Here is a 20,612-nt window from a genome sequence, read left to right as displayed (position 1 = left end):
TCAAATATATAGTAATTACTGTGTGAATGAATGAAACCTTTTTCTTTCATTATTCTTATTTAAGAGTTTAGCAATCTTATTCCTTAACCTTTTTTGCCCCCTGTCTGATAATTTATTTAAGTTGATGTCCTATAACTTTTCATATGTGTTACCAGATTTCCTAGAGATATGCATCAAATATTTAGGAGAAGTTAGCAGTTTTTGGTACATTTTAAATTGATGTACATAATCTTTTAGGGTATTTTTGCTACATCAGATATTTGGGTAGATAATTATAAAACACAACGGTACCTGGCTTATAGCAGGTGTTACGGAGGTTTTGGTTAAATTAAATATGGATCAAGATTGGAAGTTTTATAAAGTATAAATAAATATCCTACCTGTAAAATACATAAAACTACAGAAAAAAATTGTCCCTTTAGAAAAAACCAACTTCTCTTCCTGTTATCTTTTAGAAAATATTATGGATTGAAAATTACCCAGAATATGTGCTTTTACACCTCTAATAGTCAGATAATGCTATTTAATCAGAGTTTTTAACAAGTTATGTTTGTCATAGCTTTTTGGGCAGCACTTTGAGGTTATAGACCAGGGGTGGGCAAACTTTTTGACTGGAGGGCCACAATGGGTTCTTAAACTGGACCGGAGGGCCGGAACAAAAGCATGGATGGAGTGTTTGTGTGAACTAATATAAATTCAAAGTAAACATCGTTACATAAAAGGGTACAGTCTTTTTTTTTTTTTTTTTTTTTTTTTTAGTTTTATTCATTCCAAACGGGCTGAATCCGGCCTGCGGGCCATAGTTTGCCCACGGCTGTTATAGACAGATTTCAGATCCTTTAATTATTTTTTATTATATATTAGAGGAGAGAGCATTTATGATAAACATGTGGCTCTTTTGGTTTTGTAATTACTTATAATACTGCTTCACAAAATTGTAATGGTGTCCAAATTGCTTGGCAATATTAGCATTTCTTAGATGGATTTATTTTTAACTTATAATAATTGTATTTATATAACACTGATATTCTGTATCAGTAGATTTTGAAAATTTGATCATGACCAACTTTTGTATAAACCTTTGGTATTCATTGTTTTGAATAATTTTGAACATTTTTTGTAGTATTTATTTTTCAGAGCAGTTTTAGATTTACAACATGCCCCCTGCCTCCACACATGCATAGCCTCTCCAGTTACCAACGTCCCCCACCAAAGTAGTACATTGTTATAATTGATGGACTGATATTGACACATTCTAATCACCTATGTCCGTAGCTTACATTAGGGTTCACTAGTGCTGTACATTCTAGGGGTCTGGACAGATTTATAATGACAGATGCCCGCCATTGTAGTTTCATTCAGAGTAGTTTCACTGACCTAAATCCTCGGTACTTCCTAACTCCTATGCCATGCATTTTTTTATTGTCCCCATAGTTATACCCTTTTCCACAGTGTCACATACTTGGAATTATGTGGTGCGTAGCCTTTTCAGACTGGCTGCTTTCATTTAGTGATATGCATTTAAATATCCTCCATGTGTTTTCACGGCTTCTTTTATATGTGGTGAATAATGTTCTGTTTTCTGGAGACAGAGAGTTTATCAATCCACTTGCTGCAGAACATCCTAGCAGCTTCCAAATTTTGTCAATTATTAGTAAAGGTGCTATAAACATCCATGTGCCAGTTTTGGTGTAATTGGTCTACCTTTAAGTTAGTTATTTTAATTGGTAGAGTTCTACAATAAGTTTAGGTAACCATTTTCTTTTCATAACGACTAGTGTACAAAAGAAAAGCACTGAAGTCAAAGTGAGTCATAAGTAAATATGTGTTTTATTTTTTAAAATTATAACATTTAATTCATTGTTATAAAACATTTAACTTGGAAATATCAGGAGTAAAGAATTAAGTACCCTTATAAATTCTGTTTTACCCTTCTCGGAGTTAACCACTGTAAAAACTTTACTTTTTACTCTTCTGTAACTTTTCCTGTTTATGTGGTAGACAGTACATGCTCAAACTCAAACTCACACTGTTTTCAAAACATATTTGGTTTATGCTACACATATATATTTTTTTACTTCACAAGATAACATAATATGTTTTCTGTCATACCTTTAGTTATTCCTCATTTAAAATAATTGAATGATAATCTTTATTGCAGGTTTCCCAAAGTTAATTTAAGCATTTTGTTTTCATGAGGAGATAAGTTGCTTAGCATTTTCTCTTCCCCTTCTTACTCCTTTCCTTTTTTCTTTTCCTTTTTCAGATAATGCTGCTGGTATTGAACATCCTTTATAAATTGTTTGTATGCATGCATTCATATATGTTTTAATATCTTGTAGCATAGATTCTTAAAAATGGGATTATTTTGTAAGAAATGCATTTTTAAATTCTGATGCGTACAGATTGGCCCTTTGTTGCGATTCTTTATATTTCCTGTATATGAAACCTTCTTAGAAGAGGCTTCAATAATGACAAATTTTGTAAACATGCAAATTCACTCATTACCATGTTTGCCAACATGACAGTTGAAAAGAATGTCTGATTATTGTCCTAATTTTTATTTCTTTGTTAGCAAGGTTGAGCATCTCTTAATAAGTTTACTGGCCAAATTATACTTTTCTTTGAATTATCTGTTCATATATTTTTTTTTTTTAGTTATTTATCCATTTGCCACCTTGATATCCTCATTTCTGTATCTAATGGAACTCTCAACTTGACAGGATTTAAGTTTATTTTTTTTCTCAGTTTTCCTCCTACCGTTTCATTCTTCCTATTGCTTACACCTAAAACCTTGGAGTCATCTTGGCTTGTTTTTTTTCTTTTATTATGCATCTTGTCCATCAGTAAATCCTCTGATAATAAATATCATGGTATTTATTATAATACTAGAGGCCCAGTGCATGAAATTCATGCACGGGTAAGGTCCCTAGGGCTGGCCGGTAATCAGGGCCGATCTGTGGGGCGATCAGCAGGATGATCAGGGGTCCTCCACTGGCACCCACCTTGGCTAGGCTGGCACCGCCCACTTGCTGTCCTCACCCTCCGGCCCCGCCCCCTACCGCTGCTGCTGGTGCCTCCCTCTACAGGGCAACTGGCAGGACAATCGGGGGGCCCCCACTGGCACCTGCCTTGGCTGGCCTGGAGCCTGGGACCTGGGGGCAGCTCCTGCATTGAGCATCTGCCCCGTGGTGGTCAGTGTGTGTCATAGTTGACTGGTCGTTCCACCAGTCATTCCAATGTTTGGTCAGTTTACATATTAGGCTTTTATTATATAAGACTAGAGGCCCGGTGCACAAAAATTTGTGCACTTGAGGGGGGGGGAGGGAGGGTCCCTCAGCCCGGCCTGTGCCCTCTCGCAGTCTGGGACCCCTCGGGAGATAACGACCTGCTGGCTTAGGCCTGCTCCTAGGTGGCAGAGGGCAGGCCTAATCCCTAGGTGCAGCCCCTGGTCGGGCTCAGAGCAGGGCTGATTGGGGGGTTGGGGCACCGCCCCCTGTCACACTCAAGGCAGGGTCGATGGGGAGGTTGCGGCGCCACCCCCTGTCATGCATAGAGCAGGGCCAATCAGGGGGTTGGGGCGCTGCCCCTGTCACGCACAGAGCAGGGCCCATCAGGGGGGTTGGGGCTCCGTACCCTGTCACACACAGAGCAGGGTCAATCAGGGGGTTGGGGAGCTCCCCCCTGTCACGCACAGAGCAGGGTTGATCAGGGGTTTGGGGAGCTCCCCACTGTCATGCACAGAGCAGGGCCCATCAGGGGGTTGGGGAGCTCCCCCCTGTTACCCATAGAGCAGGGCCCATCAGGGGGTTGGGGCACTGCCCCCTGTCACGCACAGAGCAGGTCCCATCAGGGGGTTGAGGAACTCCCCCCTGTCACTCACAGAGCAGGGCCGATAGGGGAGTGGGGGCACCGCCCCCTGTCACACACAGAGCAGGGCTGATCAGGGGGTTGGGGCGCCGCCACTGTCACACTCAGGGCAGGGCCGATGGGGAGGTTATGGCTCTACCCCATCACACACAGAGCAGGGCCCGTGCGGGGAGGGGGGGTTGGGGCGCCACCCTCTATCACCCACAGAGCAGGGCCGATCAGGGGGTTGGGGCGCCGCCACTCTCACACTCAGGGCAGGGCTGATGGGGAGGTTATGGCTCTACCCCGTCACACAAAGCAGGGCTCGTGGGGTGGGGGGGTTGGGGCGCTGCACCCTGTCACACACAGAGCAGGGCCGATCAGGGGGTTGGGGCGCTGCACCCTGTCACACACAGAGCCGCAGGGCGATCAGGGGTTTTGGGCACTGCCCCCTGTCACACACAGAGCCGCAGGGCGATCAGGGGTTTTGGGCACTGCCCCCTGTCACACACAGAGCCGCAGGGCGATCAGGGGTTTTGGGCACTGCCCCCTGTCATGCTGATCCCGGTGCCGGGAGGCCTCGCGGCTCTGCTGATCCTGGTGCTGGGAGGCATATTACCCATTTACTATATAGAATAGAGGCCTGGTGCATGGGTGGGGGCCGGCTGGTTTGCCCTGAAGGGTGTCCTGGATCAGGGTGGGGGTCCCATTGGGGTGCCTGGCCAGCCTGGGTGAGGGGATGATGGCTCTTTGCAGCTGGTCACACACCCTTCAGGGTGGGGGGTCCCCACTGGGGTGCCTGGCTAGTCTGGGTGAAGGGCTGAGGGCTGAAGCTCCCAACTGCTCCTTTTTTTTTTTTTTTTTTTTTAATTCTGGGCCAGCTTTAGCTCTGGCTCCAGCTCTGAGGCCTCAGCTGCTGAAAGCTGGTATCTGGTTTGTTTAGGTTCTATAATCGAAACTCTGTATCAACTCCAGCTCTGAGATCCCGGCCGCCTGAAAGCTGGTTTCTGGGGTTTTGTTTAGCTTCTGTATTTGTTACAATGTTTCAAACTGCAAGCTCAGAGACCGGCAAGGCAGGCGGGGAACGTTGGAGTCCTCCGTCACTGAAGCAAGCAAGCCTCATGTTCAGGTTAAGCTGCCTGGCTGCCTGCTGCCATCTTGGCTGGCAGTTAATTTGCATATCGCCCTGATTAGCCAATGGGAAGGGTAGCGGTCGTACGCTAATTACCATGTTTCTCTTTTATTAGATAGGTTTAGCTATATTGCTGAAATAGATACAGAATTTCACCACTTCTTACTAGTTCTATTGCTGCTATCATCTCTCACAAGTTGTTTTCCTGTTTTAATGTTTGATCCATATAGTCTGTTTTCTATATAGCAGCCAGAGAAATTCTTTCAAAATATGACTGTATTCAGAATCCACTATCTTATCCCAGCTCCCTCAGTGTAAACCGAACCTCCTTCCCAGGGCCTTTGTAAGGGGTCTGTATGATTGGTCCCTATTGATTGCTCCAGCCTTGTCTCCTACGCCTCTCATCGACTCTGCTTTAGCCACCCTTGCATCTTCTTTCCTGTTTCTTGATCATCCTAAGCTCACACCTAACTTAGCAGTTCTGCATTGTTGTTCTATCTGCCTAGAATACTCTGCTCATGGATGTCTCCCAAAGTCTTCTTTTAAACAAACATTTTTAAAATTTCTAATATGCATGATGTGGTAGATATAGACTGTGGAATTATAAGTATGAGAAAAAAAGTTCTGTGCTCCTTACTTTAAGGTATTATAAATTTAAGTATAAATGCAAATAGATACCAGGTTGGGAGAAGAGGGATGTCTATATAGCAACTGTCATTCTCCTGGTGGTGATATGGTATCCTTTACCTTGGAGAACATTCTAGGATCATCAAACTTAATTTAGTAAAAGTCTTGTAAAGCATGATCTGATTGGTTTATTTTATGCTACTTAAATTAAACATATAAATTATGTTTGCATTTATATGAAATTATTAAGTATATGTGAACCTTCTAGGTATGTTAGAAATTATTAAATTATTAAGTAATTTCTGAAATTTTACATTATAAAAACTGTTGAAAATCTCTAATATATTTTACATGAACAAAGTTTTTAGTAGCACAGAGAATGGAATATCACATTTCATTTTCTTAATATATAAATATGCCTTTTATGCAATCACACACTTCTTTTGGTTACCATCAAAGTCAATTTTTAGAATTGAGAGGTTCTATAGGTAAGCTTTTGTTATCAAGAATATTCACATATGGGAAGACCCATTTCCCATCAATTTTGTGTGAATCCGGTACCATGTAGTTGAATTTTTTTTCAAGTAAAGTTTTTATCGAGAGATGGAAAGACTTTTTGGTTACAAGTTAATTTTTACAAAGTGAGTACATCCAAGTATCAACACTAATAAAAGAGAAAAATGGTAATTGGCGTACGAGCTACCCTTTTCATTGGCTAATCAGGGCTATATGCAAATTAACTGCCAACTAAGATTGGCAGTTAACTGCCAACAAGATGGTGGTTAATTTGCATATGTAGGCACAATGCAGGGAGGCGAAAGGGAAAGCAGGAAGAAGCCCCCTGCCACTGACAGTGATCGGAAACCCAGGGGGGAGCTAAGAGCTGGGGGGCAGGGCAAAGGCAGCCCTGGGGCTGCCTTTGCCCTGCCCCCCAGCCATGATCGGAGAATCAGGTGCCTTTTCCGCCCTGGCCAGTGATAGCAGGAAGTAGGGGTGGAGCCAGCGATGGGAGCTGGGCACGGTCGAAGCTGGCTGTCCCAGGAGCTAGGGGTCCCTTGCCTGGGCCTAAAGCGAAGCCCACGATCGTGGGGCCGCTGCAGCTGCGGGTCCCCGCTGCCTGGGCCGGACGCCTCAGCCAGAGGCGTCCTGCAGGGGCAGGGGCGGAGCCCGCGCGATTCCGGCACCCCCCGCTGCCACTGCAGGTCCCCGCTGCCTGGGCCAGACGCCTAGGCCAGAGGCGTCAGGCCTGGGCAAGGGGCCGACCCTGCGATTGGAGGGTGATGGGGGTCAACGCCTGAGGGCTCCCAGTATGTGAGAGGGGGCAGGCTGGGCTGAGGGACACTCCCCCCCACACACACCCAGTGCACGAATTTCGTGCACCAGGCCCCTAGTTCAATAAATAAAACCCCTGTTGCTCCACAAACCCACCTTCCAGTCTTTAATCCCCAACAAGAGTAACCAACACCCTCCTGACTTTTAACAGTTTCATTTTGCTTACTTTTGAATAGTTGCAAGTATAAGTAATTCTATAAGATAAAACGACCTATGCTATATTATAATCCCATGTAGTTTTCATTTTAAGCAAGGAAAGAAATAAACTTGAAAATATTTTCTGTATATTTTTTAATTGCCAGGTACATTTCTGTTAAATAACTAGCTGTTCTTATCCTTAGAATCCAGACCATTGTCAGTTCCTGTGAAGGCCATGCTGAGTATAACTGAAGGCTGTAGAAGTCCTGAAGAAAGAATGAAAGAATTTATTGGAGCAGTATGGAATGCTGTAAAGAGGCTTACATTGCAGGTAAAATAAAATTTAGAAATATTGTGCTAACTAACATGGCCTTTTTAATTTTCAGCACCTTTTTATGGGTAAATATTTTTTCATTGGTAACACTTATGGAAATCATTTTATTTCCTTAATTTAAGATGAAGACTATTGGTGTACTTTGCATGTTATTAACAGAATGGTATGAAACACATATTACATGAACTTTCTGATAAAGTTCTAAAAATACACAAATTTTGAGATGTTTCTTGAATTAAAAAAATTCATTTTACTTCTTTCTTTTAAGCTATAAAAATAGAAAAATTTTAAGATGTACCTTGAATTAAAAAATTCACACTACATTTTTATTTCTCTTAAGCATTATTTGAAAGAATTTAAATGCCTAATGTACAGATCACATTCTTATCTCGTACTGAGATAAAAACTTAGTTGGAATTAAATTAAAATAAAAGGGTTATCTAAATATTTTTCCTACCTAGTCACAAATTAAATATGAAGATGATAAATATAACTATTTACTTACTTGATTAGATATGTCATGTTTTATGTGATGAAAATGCACAATTAAATGCTTATTGATTCTCACAGGAATTAGGTAAAAGTAACTCAACAGTTACACATGTTTAAAGGTTTGTATAGAATTTTTTCTCTTTGAATAAAATATGAAAGATTGATATCAAAGTCATCTTTATATGATTTTATGTATGCCAGACAGTAATACCTAAGTAATGGGGCTTTCCACTTATGTTTAAGATAGAAAATTGCGAAATAAGTTGCTCTCACATAAAGAACAAGTGCAAGGTTGATGATCTACAAATTATACCAGGATGCTTCACCCACAGAAATGGCAAGATAATGCATATGTGCTGTTTTTACCTACTACACTTGCAGTAATTCGTTATGCAGCATAGAAAAATATACAGACAGACGTTATGCTTAATTATAATATATTCTGATTACTATAATGAAAACTTACCTATGCAAACACTTTTTAGAAACATATCTAACAACTATTGCAGTTGCCTAGTATCAGTTAGGGAATGTGATTACTTGAAATACTATCTAATACAAGAACCAATGACCTGGATATTGGCAATTCTTTACAGCCTCTCTTTTCTGAGCATGTTGCTTGTAAGAAAATTAAGAGTAGAGTGGAGGAAAAAAGTATGTTTTCTCATTCTTTTGTGGTTGTTTTAATTCTTTACCTTGCAGGAAATATGACTTTCTCACAGACATCAGCTATGTCTCACCAATCTTAGCCAGCATGAGGCCTTTCACAATTTATATAGTACTAATAGCTCCTTGTGTTGGTTCCTCAGTTCTCCTTTTCTTTCCATGCACTGGTGGCATCAGATAGGATGGATGAGTCAGCAGGAAAGCAGGAAACATTTAGAGCCTTTATGCTGTATGTGATTGTAGAAGCAGAAGATACACAGTACTCTTAAGATGTTGCTGAACATTTATATTCATTGTTAATCTCTTTATAATAAAACACTATCTCCTTATATATAATCTCTTTCATTATTTATCACTTAGTACTTGTATAAACACTTATCTATGCCCTGTTCATGTTAGAGCTTAATTAGACCATTTGTGGTTTCGTTCCTGATTACTATTTATATTAATTCACTTAAATACATGTAGTTTTTATTATGATAAAATCTTTAATCTCAAAGGGACTCATTATTGATGGAAATGAGAATAGCATATGGGCAATTTTATTTCGGTTATATTCCCTCCGTTTGGTCAAACTCAATCTGTATTCTCAGTTTACGCTAATCTGTGTTCACAAGAAAATCACTTGAGAAGTCCTCTTTCTTGTGTTTCTAGATAATGCCTTTATATGCTCTTCTAATTTCACTGATTTAATATATTCTGTTTCTGTTTAAATCACCAATAAAGTAAGTGTTTCTTACTGATGACTACCACATATCATCTTGTAACATACTACTTTAGTGGTCTTTTAGAAAGAGTAATCTGTGGTGTATTTAGCAGTCAGTAAAGGTAAATACCATAATGACTAGTAAGTAGTTGAGAAGATGAGTACCTATGAAAAGCCCATATCTCTACTATAATAATTATGACAATAATAGTGAATTTATCTGATTATAGAAGTTCTGAATTATGGTTTGACACAATACTGTTTTATAGAAAAAGGAATAATCCAAATATGAAATGTCACTCAAGTGCTTTCCTTGTTCATCATGCTTTTCTTTAGCACTTTAAGCCAGTTGTTTTCAGGAGTTAGTGGTATTCGGGTTTCACTGAATTCTGACTAAGAACTGTGGAAGGAAAACTATATTTTTATTTTCTGAGACTTATTCAGCGTAAAATATACCTTCATGGATAATATCTCCCTTGAATTTTGATGTCTAGCCTGCTAGATAAAATTTGCCTTCTTTTTACTTTTTTTAATCTATTGTTTTCTTTTCTAAGTAACACAACTATTTTCTTTTTTTGCTCAATTTTCCTTCTTTATTCTACTGAAAGTGTTTCGATACCAAATAAGCTTGTATAACATTCATTCATTTTACAAATATGTTCTGTTATAGTGGGTCTATAGCAGGTTTCTTGGAGCTTATGTGTCTTTTTAAAATAAATTGCCTGTAGTCTCCTCAGAGATAGCCCTGGAGTTCATGATGAAGTTGGAATATAATTTTAGGAATTTCTCTAAGGTCCTACTGCTCCTTAATATATCCTCCTGGCTTTCTGAAATTCCATATATCCTTTCTTTTTTTCTTCTTTTTTTTAGTTGTTTTTCTTTTTACTCAATTTATTGGGGTAACATTGGTTAATAAAGTTATATAGGTTTCAAATATATAAGTCTATGATACATGATCTGTATATTGCATTGTGTGTTTAACCACTCAAAGTCAAATCTTCTTTTGTCACCATTTATTTGAACTCCTTTACCCTATGTGTGTGTGTGTGTGTGTGTGTGTGTGTGTATATATCTTTCCTGATAAATGATATATCTTTTAAAAATTCCATTAAAATATAAGTACCTAAAAATCATAAGCATACTAACCTTTTAATGCCCTAGTATAAACTTGTTTACTTTTTTAAAATATATTTTTATTGATTTCAAAGAGGAAGGGAGAGGGAGAGAGAGAAACATCAATGATGATAGAATCATTGATTGGCTGCCTCCTGCACGCCCCCTACTGGGTATTGAGCCCACAACCCGGGCATGTGCCCTTGACTAGAATCGAACCTAGGACCCTTCAGTCCCCAGGCCAATGCTGTATCCACTGAGCCAAACTGACTAGGGCTAAATTTGTTTACTTTTAAAAACAGTTAGTTTGGTAGCAATAGATTATGGAATTCGGTTATTATTCTTCATTTATTCTCACATTCAGCATTTAATTTTTATTATGTATCAAGCTAAATGCTGAAGTGATGAAAGAAACATACTAGTTCTCTTGGTTTAGCAGGAAAAAAGCAAAGAACCATTGTATGGGAAGCACCTTTTGGAAGCCTCTCTAGAGGGATCCCTTAGAAACTTTTAGGGGCCTAAGGAGAAATGGGAATGTGATGAATTTAAATCCTGTCCCATTGAGTAAGTGTTTACTGATTTGTAGAAGAACTAGATGACACTATTACATTATTTAGAATATAATAAATACCAAGAATATTTAGCTGTTTGAAGTTTACTTTGGTCCTAAAATTTACTTCATGATATAAGTAGTTTTATTAAAAGTAACCTTATTCCATTTGTCCATTATACACAGCCAAAAATGACTAATTTAGTGTGACTACCCTTAATGATATCATTTTGAGTAGTTGTGTAATAAAAGATTTAAAAAAAGATAGTATTATGTTACGTGATTATTTGACAGCTCTAGGAAAATCTTAAAATTTATGATTCCAGATGATGTAAGAAATCTTTATGGTTCTTGTAAGCTCACTGTAGGCACATGAACCTTCCACAATGTACGATACACTGGAGAACAGCCTCCTCTGCCCAGGTGAAGTAGCAGGGACAAGATTTATCTTGCTACTTGAAACAACCAAATATGGACAAAGGATGTTACATAATGATTTCAAAACACTGGACAGTAGGCCCAGTTGCACAGTGATCCCCAGGAGGCCTAAGTGACTAACGGGTTTGGAGGATGAGAGAAAGGAAGCTAAGTGGTATTCTACATTCTGGTTTTGGCTAGTGATGCCATTAATGATAGAAAAAGCTTTTAAGGCAGTGTTTAGGTCAGATAGGGAGATTGAATTTACACTTGCCTTTGAAGTGCCTGTGAAATATCCAGCTACCTCTTAGATAGTAGGATATTCCTATCTACAGATTAAAAAAGAGATTCACAGTAGAGATACAATTTTTACATACTAGGGCCCCAGTGCATGAATTCGTGCATCTTGAAAGGAACTGTGGGCCCTGAGGCTGTGGTGGGCACAGGGGCGGGTCTTGTCCCATCCTCCGCAACCCTGCCCAACCCCTCCCACTGGGGCCCTGGTCCTCTGACTGTCGGTCCCCTGTCTGCTGGCAGCCCCACCCCTGCTGTTGCTACTCCCACATGCTGACTGTGCCGCCCCACTCACTACTGCTGATGGCGCAGAGCAATTGGGACTGGTGCCAGCAGCGGGTGCGAGTGGGCGGTGCTGCCCCATCACCCTTCAGGAGCAGGAGGAGGTGGAAAAACCCTCAGGGGCGATCAGGGCCCTGGGAATTTTCAGTAACCACCAGAGGCTCCCCGATGACTGCAACCGGCACCCCACCTTGGTCTGGTGCTCCCACTCACCTGCTCCACCATCCTGCTGCGGCCAATGCCCACCATGTTATGTGTGTGCCTCCTGGTGGTCAGCGCACGCCATAGTGACTGGTTTTTCAGTTGTTCTGTTGTTCTGCCTTTGGTCTGTTTGCATATTAACCTTTTATTATATAGGATGGTTAAAACCAGGTGGATGGGTCATTCAAAAAATATGTAAAATTTAGAGAGCAATGGGCCCAGGGAATACCAATTTTAAAGTAGTCAATAGAAAAGACAATGTCCCTGAAGTAAGGGAGTGATCAGAATGTAAGGGAGTGATCAGAATGTAGGAGGAAAGGTGGGAGAGTTAATAAAGCCAAAGGTATGTAGAATTTCTATCAGACAATGGTCAGCAGTATCAAATTCTGGATGTTAATTATGAGCTTTACTTTGCTAATCTACAATATGAAATGGTTAGATTAAATAATTTTTGATTATTTCCAATTCTAACATTTTTGTGGGATTCTTTTTTTTTGGTTTATTTTGTAAAGATGTAGTAACCTCATTAGTTTATCACCAACAGTGAAGTTAATAGTATATGACATTATGGATAAGTTGTAAGTAGAGATACTGATGTTCCTCATTTTTTCTTCTTTTTAAAAATTTTAGTACTGGTAAAATACACGTACCATGAAATTTATCATTTTTAAGTGTACAGTTTAGTCTTATGTTTCTCTTTACTCAGCTTATTGGGCATAAGTAAACATAATTACAGGAGTACTAAACGATATATCGTTGTATTGATTATCTTGAATAGATCTAGGTACTTTATTTGCCTCACCCTAGTCTCAGCCCTATATTATACATGCTATGTATTTAGACATTTCCAGATATGAGTTTATTGTGGAAAAGTTAGAAGGTAAAAACTTGATTAAATGATTAAAAATGGGCCCTAAAATTTTGAGGTGTTTTTTTAAGAGTAGTTTCCATTTTCCAAAATGTTTTATGAACCACAATATAAAACAGAAAACCCTGAAGTTGTCATCAGGTAAAACAGAATATCATAACTTAAAGCCATCAAAGGATTATGCTTTTAGTAGAAGTTTGAACAAGTAAATGTGTTTGGAGTCAGAGTTTCTGGGAAGTTGATTTTGAAGCCAAAGTTGATGCTTTCTAAGCCCATGTTCTTTTTTATTTATGATAGAAAGACTTAAATTGCATAAAGATATAAACAATATTTGTTTTTCAGTTGGAAATGGAACTTTCACACTTCATTGTAGTGGGTTTTATAGTACTACATGGATTTTTGAACAATTTTGTAAAAAATATGAACTTGGTTTTGTGGCCTTTCCACAATAGATTAACATAAACTCAATTGTTCTTTGCAGTTTTTCTTTATCTGCTGAAGCAAAGATCCTGTGTTTTATACTTCAAACACTACCTTTTTGTTCAGAAGCACATAATTGGTAGTGACATGCAGTTGACAAAATAAAATTCTCTGGCCTGGAATTCACTAATAAAGGAGAACATTGCTTTGGTGTTTGCCAAGATCAGCTCAGTTTTCCCCTGTTTTACATTGAAGATAATGTTGCTGTCCCATGTCATTTCCTGGGTGTGTTTTTTGTACATTCTGAAGTCTTCTGAGTGTACAGTTATAGTGTAATGGACTCTTTATTTTCTATACTAAGCATCATTGTCTCTCCCCCTCCCCCCCCCCTTTTTTTTGCTAATAATGCTCTGTTATTCCTTCAGGGAACAACTTCCCACAGTTTGTATGATTTTTCTTAGAGTACCTAAGTATTTCAGGTACCACATAATCAGTTAAGGTAGACTAGTTGAATTTTTTCTCCCAGGAATTACATATAGACTATGACCCGTGATGCTGTAATCATACTGCATGATGCACTTGATGTTCTCATGTCCATTGGACTTCCTGGCTTATCTCCAGGATTAAATAAGATCAGGCATTTCAGATTAGAGTCCCAGCAGTTCTCAACCTGTGGGTCGTGAACAGTGAAAATGCATCCTGCATATCAGATATTTATATTACAATTCATAACAGTAGCAAAATTACAGTTATGAAGTAGCACCGAAAATAATTTTATGGTTGGGGGGTCGCCACAACATGAGGAACTGTATTAAAGGGTCGCGGCATTAGGAAGGTTGAAAACCACTGGACCAATCAGTGGTTAATAATCTTAATTCCAAAAGTTAACTTTTTACCTATAATGCTTAAAACTTTGCACACAGCACCTTATTTTTATTTATACACATTGAGAAAGTAACAACAGTTGCATGACAATTTATTAGCAGGATGAAGTCTGGAATACAAATCTACGAGGCTCTTTATGTCTTTCCCTGACAAGTATAGGCAGAGTATGGAGATTTATAACACTCACTCTGGAAAAGAAGAAACCAGGGCTCACTTTTGAGGTTTTTAACTTATTGCCCTAAAAGAGTACATTTAGATTTCTACTACATATAACACATCCAGAGTATTTTCATAGTGTAGTGAGGATTTATAGAATAGCAAAACTATGATTTGGGTAATATTTGTATATTTGTTGTAGTACAAATGGAATGTTTGGGTTAACTCTGTGTACGTAGATAGTTCAGTCACAAGCAAGAGCATTTTAAAACAAAAGGACTGTGTACATCTTTAAGTCCCTGAGGCTAATATATTTTATGGATCTGGCTTGTAGTAGATATTTAATGTATGTTTATTGACTTTATTTACTGAGCAAACATTTAGGTGGAACTTATTATGTTACATCTTTATGTCAATGCTGATTTCACTCCACTTACACATGAGAAGACTGAAGTCATGGACAAGTTAAATAACTTGTCGAAGGTCCCAGGGTGGAGTTGAACCCATCTGTTGATAAGTCAATTTTTTAAATTGCCCTAAAAATTACCCTGGCCCAGTGGCTCAGTTGGTTGGAATGTTGTCCGATAGACCAAAAGGTTGTTAGTTCCATTTTTAGTCATTGCACATACATAGGTTGCAGGTTCATTCCTGGTCGAGATGCGTACATGAAGCAACCAGTTGATATTTCTCTCTCTCTCTCTCTCTCCCTCTCCCTTACTTCCTCTCTCTCTAAAAATCAATAAAAACATATCCTCCGGGGAAGATTAATAAAATAAATTACCCTACCAGATTGTCTCTGTGGAATGAAATGATGAACATCATCAAACAGTTATTTTAATTAACATCTGTATCTGATGCTAACAAAAATAAGTGTGTTCATTTGTTTAATGCCTGGTATATGCTAGGCATTATAGTATGTACTAACACTGTAGAGTGAACAAAATAGGCCATGTTTAGAATTATAGAGCTTGTGTTCTGGTGAAAATTCTAAGGCTATAAGTATTTAAAAACCCTATTATTTCAAGTTTTTTTTAAGTGCTGGGACTATGTCTTTTGTCTCTGACTTCCAAATCAGTTCATGGTAAATATTAAAGAATTCTGAATAAAAAAAGAAAATGTGAATGAAATCACACCCTGAAATGTTTCCTTATTTTTGTGTGTTTTTTAAAACTGTTTCCTGAAGAATGAAATAAGTTCATACAGAGAACGTTTCATTCTGTTAGAACTTTTGCAAAATATAATTATCACTAAAGTTTTAAGTTTTAAAGAAGGAGAAACATGTTATTTGGGGATAAGAAACAGGACCATTATTTAAAAGAGCAGATGATATGTAATAACATTTAGAGCATTTATATGTAAAGTATCCTCTACATAGCCAATAGGCTAAAAAAATATTCAGATTAATATGTAAATGGAACCTACCTTAGCCTCTTCTTTTTACCTGAGTTATATCACAGTATGGAACACACAAATTAGAAAAATCTAAGTTTACCAAAACTTACATATGATGGTACACAATAGCATGTACCATGTAAACTTAGAACTTCCGAAAAAATACTGCAGTTGTTTTATTTATTAAAATAAGAACACTGAGTAATTTCTACTTTATTGGTTTATCCTCGGGATATAATACTTAGATATGTAGCCCTTGACCTAATAGGAATCAAAATAGAGGTGGTTCTACTTCAAGAATTTGTAATAATCCCTTCACTTTAACACATGAATGTGTTCAATATTGGGGAAAGAACACGTTGCTACCAAAACTGAAATAAGATCCTTGAAACAGAAAGGATGTTGCCATGGAAAAATGAAGTAACACTCAGTGCAGCTGTGATGCATTAATGAATAGGATATTTTTTTAAAAGATCATTTGTGTTTGGTGTGGCTCAGAGGGTCCCAACCAGATGGTTTCCATGAACATAATCTGACCCCCGGTTTGAGGACTTCTTACTGGCAGATTACTTCATTTTCTTTCCCTTGGATTGTCAGATCCTTACATTAATGCAAAATTTACTGCTGCAGATTTCTGTTCACTTACACAAATCATTCAACATTTTACATTAAAACCACAATTTTAGACATACAGTTTAACAGTTATTTTAAAAGTGTAAAAAGATTTATGTGATAGCTTTACTATATATAATAGATATAGCATTAGAAGTTTGAGCAATTTGGATTTATGTATATGTTTTGGTTCTTATCATTAAAGAAATCCCCAAAACACACATTTTAGAAAGTTTATTTTTTTTAGAGTTGTTATGTATCTTATGCTAATACACTTGGTTCTGTATGCATTGTTGAGGTTAGGTTTGATGAAATAATTTATTTCTGAATTAGTGGAATTTTAGAATATATTGATTTTGGAAACTTAGGCACAATTTAGATTTGTTTCTCAGTACTTACATGTATATATTTGTATATTGTGGCATATTAACATAAATGTCTCACATTATTAAAAGCAGTTTCGAGCATAGCATTAATACCTACATGAAGTGTTAAATACTGATTCTTCATAATTTGACCTATAACCGCAATTTATATAGGAGAATATGCTCTCAATGTGCCATTTTAACTTGAGCAATTGAACATCAATAATGACTTATGTTAAATACTTAAAACCTTTAATGCATCTGAGACAATATACACTTTATTTCAGAAAAATATGTTGTAATCTTAAGTCAATTAAATACTTAACATATATACACTTAAATGATCTAAACTGCAAGGTAAAATTCCAGAACTAAACAAATGAGTTTATACTCCATGAACCAATGTATTTTTTTGGGGGAAATTTTACTTATATTTTTTTCTTCACTGAATTCATCAGTTTGCCCATGTACAGACTGTTGAAGCAAAGATGAGTTAAGTTTATTTATAAGACTGGCAAATTCTTTATTGTATCAAGGAATTCCACCTGTTACATATTGTTATGCTGTCACTAAGGAATAGATTAGCTCCATCAGAAGTGATGTTTACTGTATTCTTAGTTATCATTCAGAAAATATAGTGTCTTTGCTAATATGATTTGCTAGAATATCTAAGCATTTATCAAGGAAACATTTTATTTTTGTTATACTTTCCGATAATACCTTTATATACCAGGTACTTTATAGAAAACTAACTGGTCATATTTTTCATTTTAAAAATAATTCAAGTATGTTAGTCTGTTTGGGGAATTTACTAACCAGGTACAGAGTATTACTTTGTGAGAATCAATTGAGACTAGTAGACTTTAGCCTACTTTGCATTTGAATTAAGAACTCATGATGAGATAAAGTCAGGTTTTGATTTGGGCTTGCAAGCCTAAGTAACTACAGTGGGTATAGGGAAGCAAGAAAACTTCACATGAAAGCAGTGTAGGTAAAAATTTGAAGTATGGTAATAGCAAGGAAGGCACTTTGATTTTTAAGGCTTCTGAATTTTCTCCATAACCATGTATTTAATAAATGTGATATAATATATTGAGCCTTGGTATGCATGTATATAAAAAGAGAAAAGTATGTGATATAAACATGTTCTGTTTTATTGTTTGCTTAGAGATATAATCTGAACATTTTAAACATTTGTTCTTATATTTTAATTTGTAAAGTAAAAAAGGAAGGACCAAATTCATGTAGAAATAACAGTTTGTGGGCTTTTTAAAAAAGTGTTTATAAATTATTTTAATTGAATTCATTGATTAATTAAATTATATAGATTTCAGATCTACAATTCTATATTACATCATTTGTATATTGTATTGTGTGTTCACCACCCCTAGTCAAGTTTCCTTCCATCACCATTTATCCCCCCTATATCCTCTTCTCCCTCCTCCGTCCCCTCTTTCCCTCTGGCAATCACCATACTGTTGCCTATGTCTATGAAGATTTTGTTTTTGTTTTTGTTGCTTAATCCTGTCACCTTTTTTATCCACTCCTGCATCCTCCCTCCCCTCTGACAGCTGGCAGTCTGTTCCCTGTCTATGAGCCTGTTTCTATTTTGTTTGTCAGTTTATTTTGTTCATTAGATTCCACATATGAGTGAAATCATATGGTCCTTGTCTTTCTCTGACTGGCAGTCAGAGAAAGTAGGAGCAATAAAATGCTAGTCAGTTCTAAGGACTTAACTGGTGTTAACAAAATCTAATGAACTGCAAAAGGAGGAGGATTTTCTCACCTTTTTTGCCAGCACATTTTCTAACTCAGTTATGTTTCTTGGAAAGAACTGTGGAAAGGCAGATATGTTTTCATCTCATGTCACTGTGCACTTTTGATCAAATTTATAGCAAAAAAACAAATCCTTTAAGTATTGGACTTTTTCTTTTTTATTTGCTTTTGTTTATTCTGGTAAAGATACCATGTTTGAGGGTCTGTTTACTCCCATATTTAGTCTGATCCAAACATTTTAATTCTACTTTTCTCTTCTAGCTTGAAGTACAGTCTTGTTGTGTGTTCGTTCCAAATGATAGCCTGCCTTCCCCAAGTACAATTGTATCTGGTGACATCCCTGGAACAGTAAGAAGTTGGTACCACGGACAAACCAGCATGCCAGGAACCCTTGTGCTCTGCTTGCCTCAAATAAAGATTATTAGTGCTGGCCACAAGTATATGGAGCCTCTGCAGGAGATTCCATTTGCCATCCCAAGACCCATCCTTGAAGAAGGTACATTTAAAGAAATTCTTTTTATGGTTGTTACATTTTACTAGAGGTTCAGTGCATGGACTCATGCACCAGTGGGGTCCCTTAGCCTGGCCAGTGGGGATTGGGCTGAAACCGGCTCTCCAAAATCCCCCGAGGGGTCCCAGATTGCGAGAGGGTGGTTCTCAGGTGACGCACCCCGGAATCAGGGCTCCCTCCTCTCTGGATCCGGGTGTGTCACCGGAGAACCATAGCTGCCAAGTCACCACAGCTCGGCAGCTGCTGCATTGAGTGTCTGCCCCCTGGTGGTCAGTGCCCATCATAGCTACCGGTCAGAGCGTCTGCCCCCTGGTAGTCAGTGCATGTCATATGTACCAGTTGGGTGGTTGGACGGCTGCTTAGGCTTTCATATGTATAGATATAGATAGTGATATTTTTATTTTTGTTTTTTTTAAAAAATATGCTAGTGCACATGTAAGGCAGTCTCAATGAAAGATCTACATGAAAATAAACTAAGTGATCTACAAAATGATCTAAAAAGAAAGATTTACAAAGTAAATGAACATAACTAAGTGATGCTATTTATTGACATCCACACCTTTCAATCCTATACATATACTTATATATATGTATACAAATGGATTCTATGCACAAAAGATCATATGCAATATGGTATAATCATTAAAGTGCTAAAGAGATAAAATTAACTTGAGAAGAAAGTTTGTTTTAGATGTATGCATTAGGCTGAACTCAGACTGTTAACTAGGTTGATCTATTTTTAAAAATTTAATTTAATTTAATTTTTTCCATCATGATTTATCTCCCCATATCCTCTTTTACCTCCACCCAGTCCCCTTCCCCCCCACAATCACCACATTGTTGTCACTGTCTATGAGTTCTTTCTTTTTCCTTTATTGCTCAATCCCTCCATGCCCCCAGTCCCCCACTCCCACCCAAGAGCTATCAGCCTGCTCTTTATCTAATTTATACCATGACTTGTGAATGTCTATGTTATAGCATATACATAATCAAATGAATATATTATTTGTATCAAGCATAATGTATTTCTTGATTTCTCATTTATTTAGGAAAAGGAGATAATTGTGTGATGGTTGGAGCCATGGCTCTTTCTTTAATAAATACTTGATTTGTGATATTGCAGTGTTTTCAGTGCAAATTCATACCCTTTTGAACTTTGACATATTGATCTCAAACAGTATATGAACCTGGAAAAGTTTTAAATCTCAAAGTAAATAATGTGAACCTATATTTTAACAACAAGGTTTAAATTTTTGACAGTGCTAAACAGGTCAACACCTTGTTCATATTATTAGGATGTAAGTGTATGAATACTGATATCATAAAGATTACTATACAAACGTACTGTTTTTGAAAGTCAAAGTCTGTGCAACTCTGACTGTGACTTGATGTTACTTTCTCCTTTTCTTTGTATTGAAATTTTTCTTGAAATCTAATTTTCTCAGATTAGTCAGAATTAAGCATGATTTCAATGCCAGAAATTAAGGTTGATAT

General features: G+C 37.6%; 1 protein-coding gene across 4 annotated transcripts in view; it reads left to right on the top strand.

Moving 5' to 3' along the window:
- The window catches only part of VPS13B (vacuolar protein sorting 13 homolog B), a 626,384-nt gene that overhangs the window by 255,684 nt on the left and 350,088 nt on the right, over nt 1–20,612 (top strand). For all 4 annotated transcript variants that reach the window (XR_009449565.1, XM_059672116.1, XM_059672115.1 and 1 more), the window contains exons 21-22: nt 7,282–7,409; nt 18,869–19,103. Coding sequence is in view for 3 of the 4 variants with exons in the window: in XM_059672116.1 (XP_059528099.1) it covers nt 7,282–7,409; nt 18,869–19,103 (363 nt within the window). In the remaining variant the exon portion in view is untranslated. The remainder of the gene's footprint in view (nt 1–7,281; nt 7,410–18,868; nt 19,104–20,612) is intronic.

This window comes from Myotis daubentonii, chromosome 17, assembly GCF_963259705.1.
Source record: "Myotis daubentonii chromosome 17, mMyoDau2.1, whole genome shotgun sequence".
In the NCBI taxonomy this organism is placed as follows: Eukaryota; Metazoa; Chordata; class Mammalia; order Chiroptera; family Vespertilionidae; genus Myotis; species Myotis daubentonii.
This window is presented reverse-complemented; position numbering and strand designations above follow the sequence as displayed.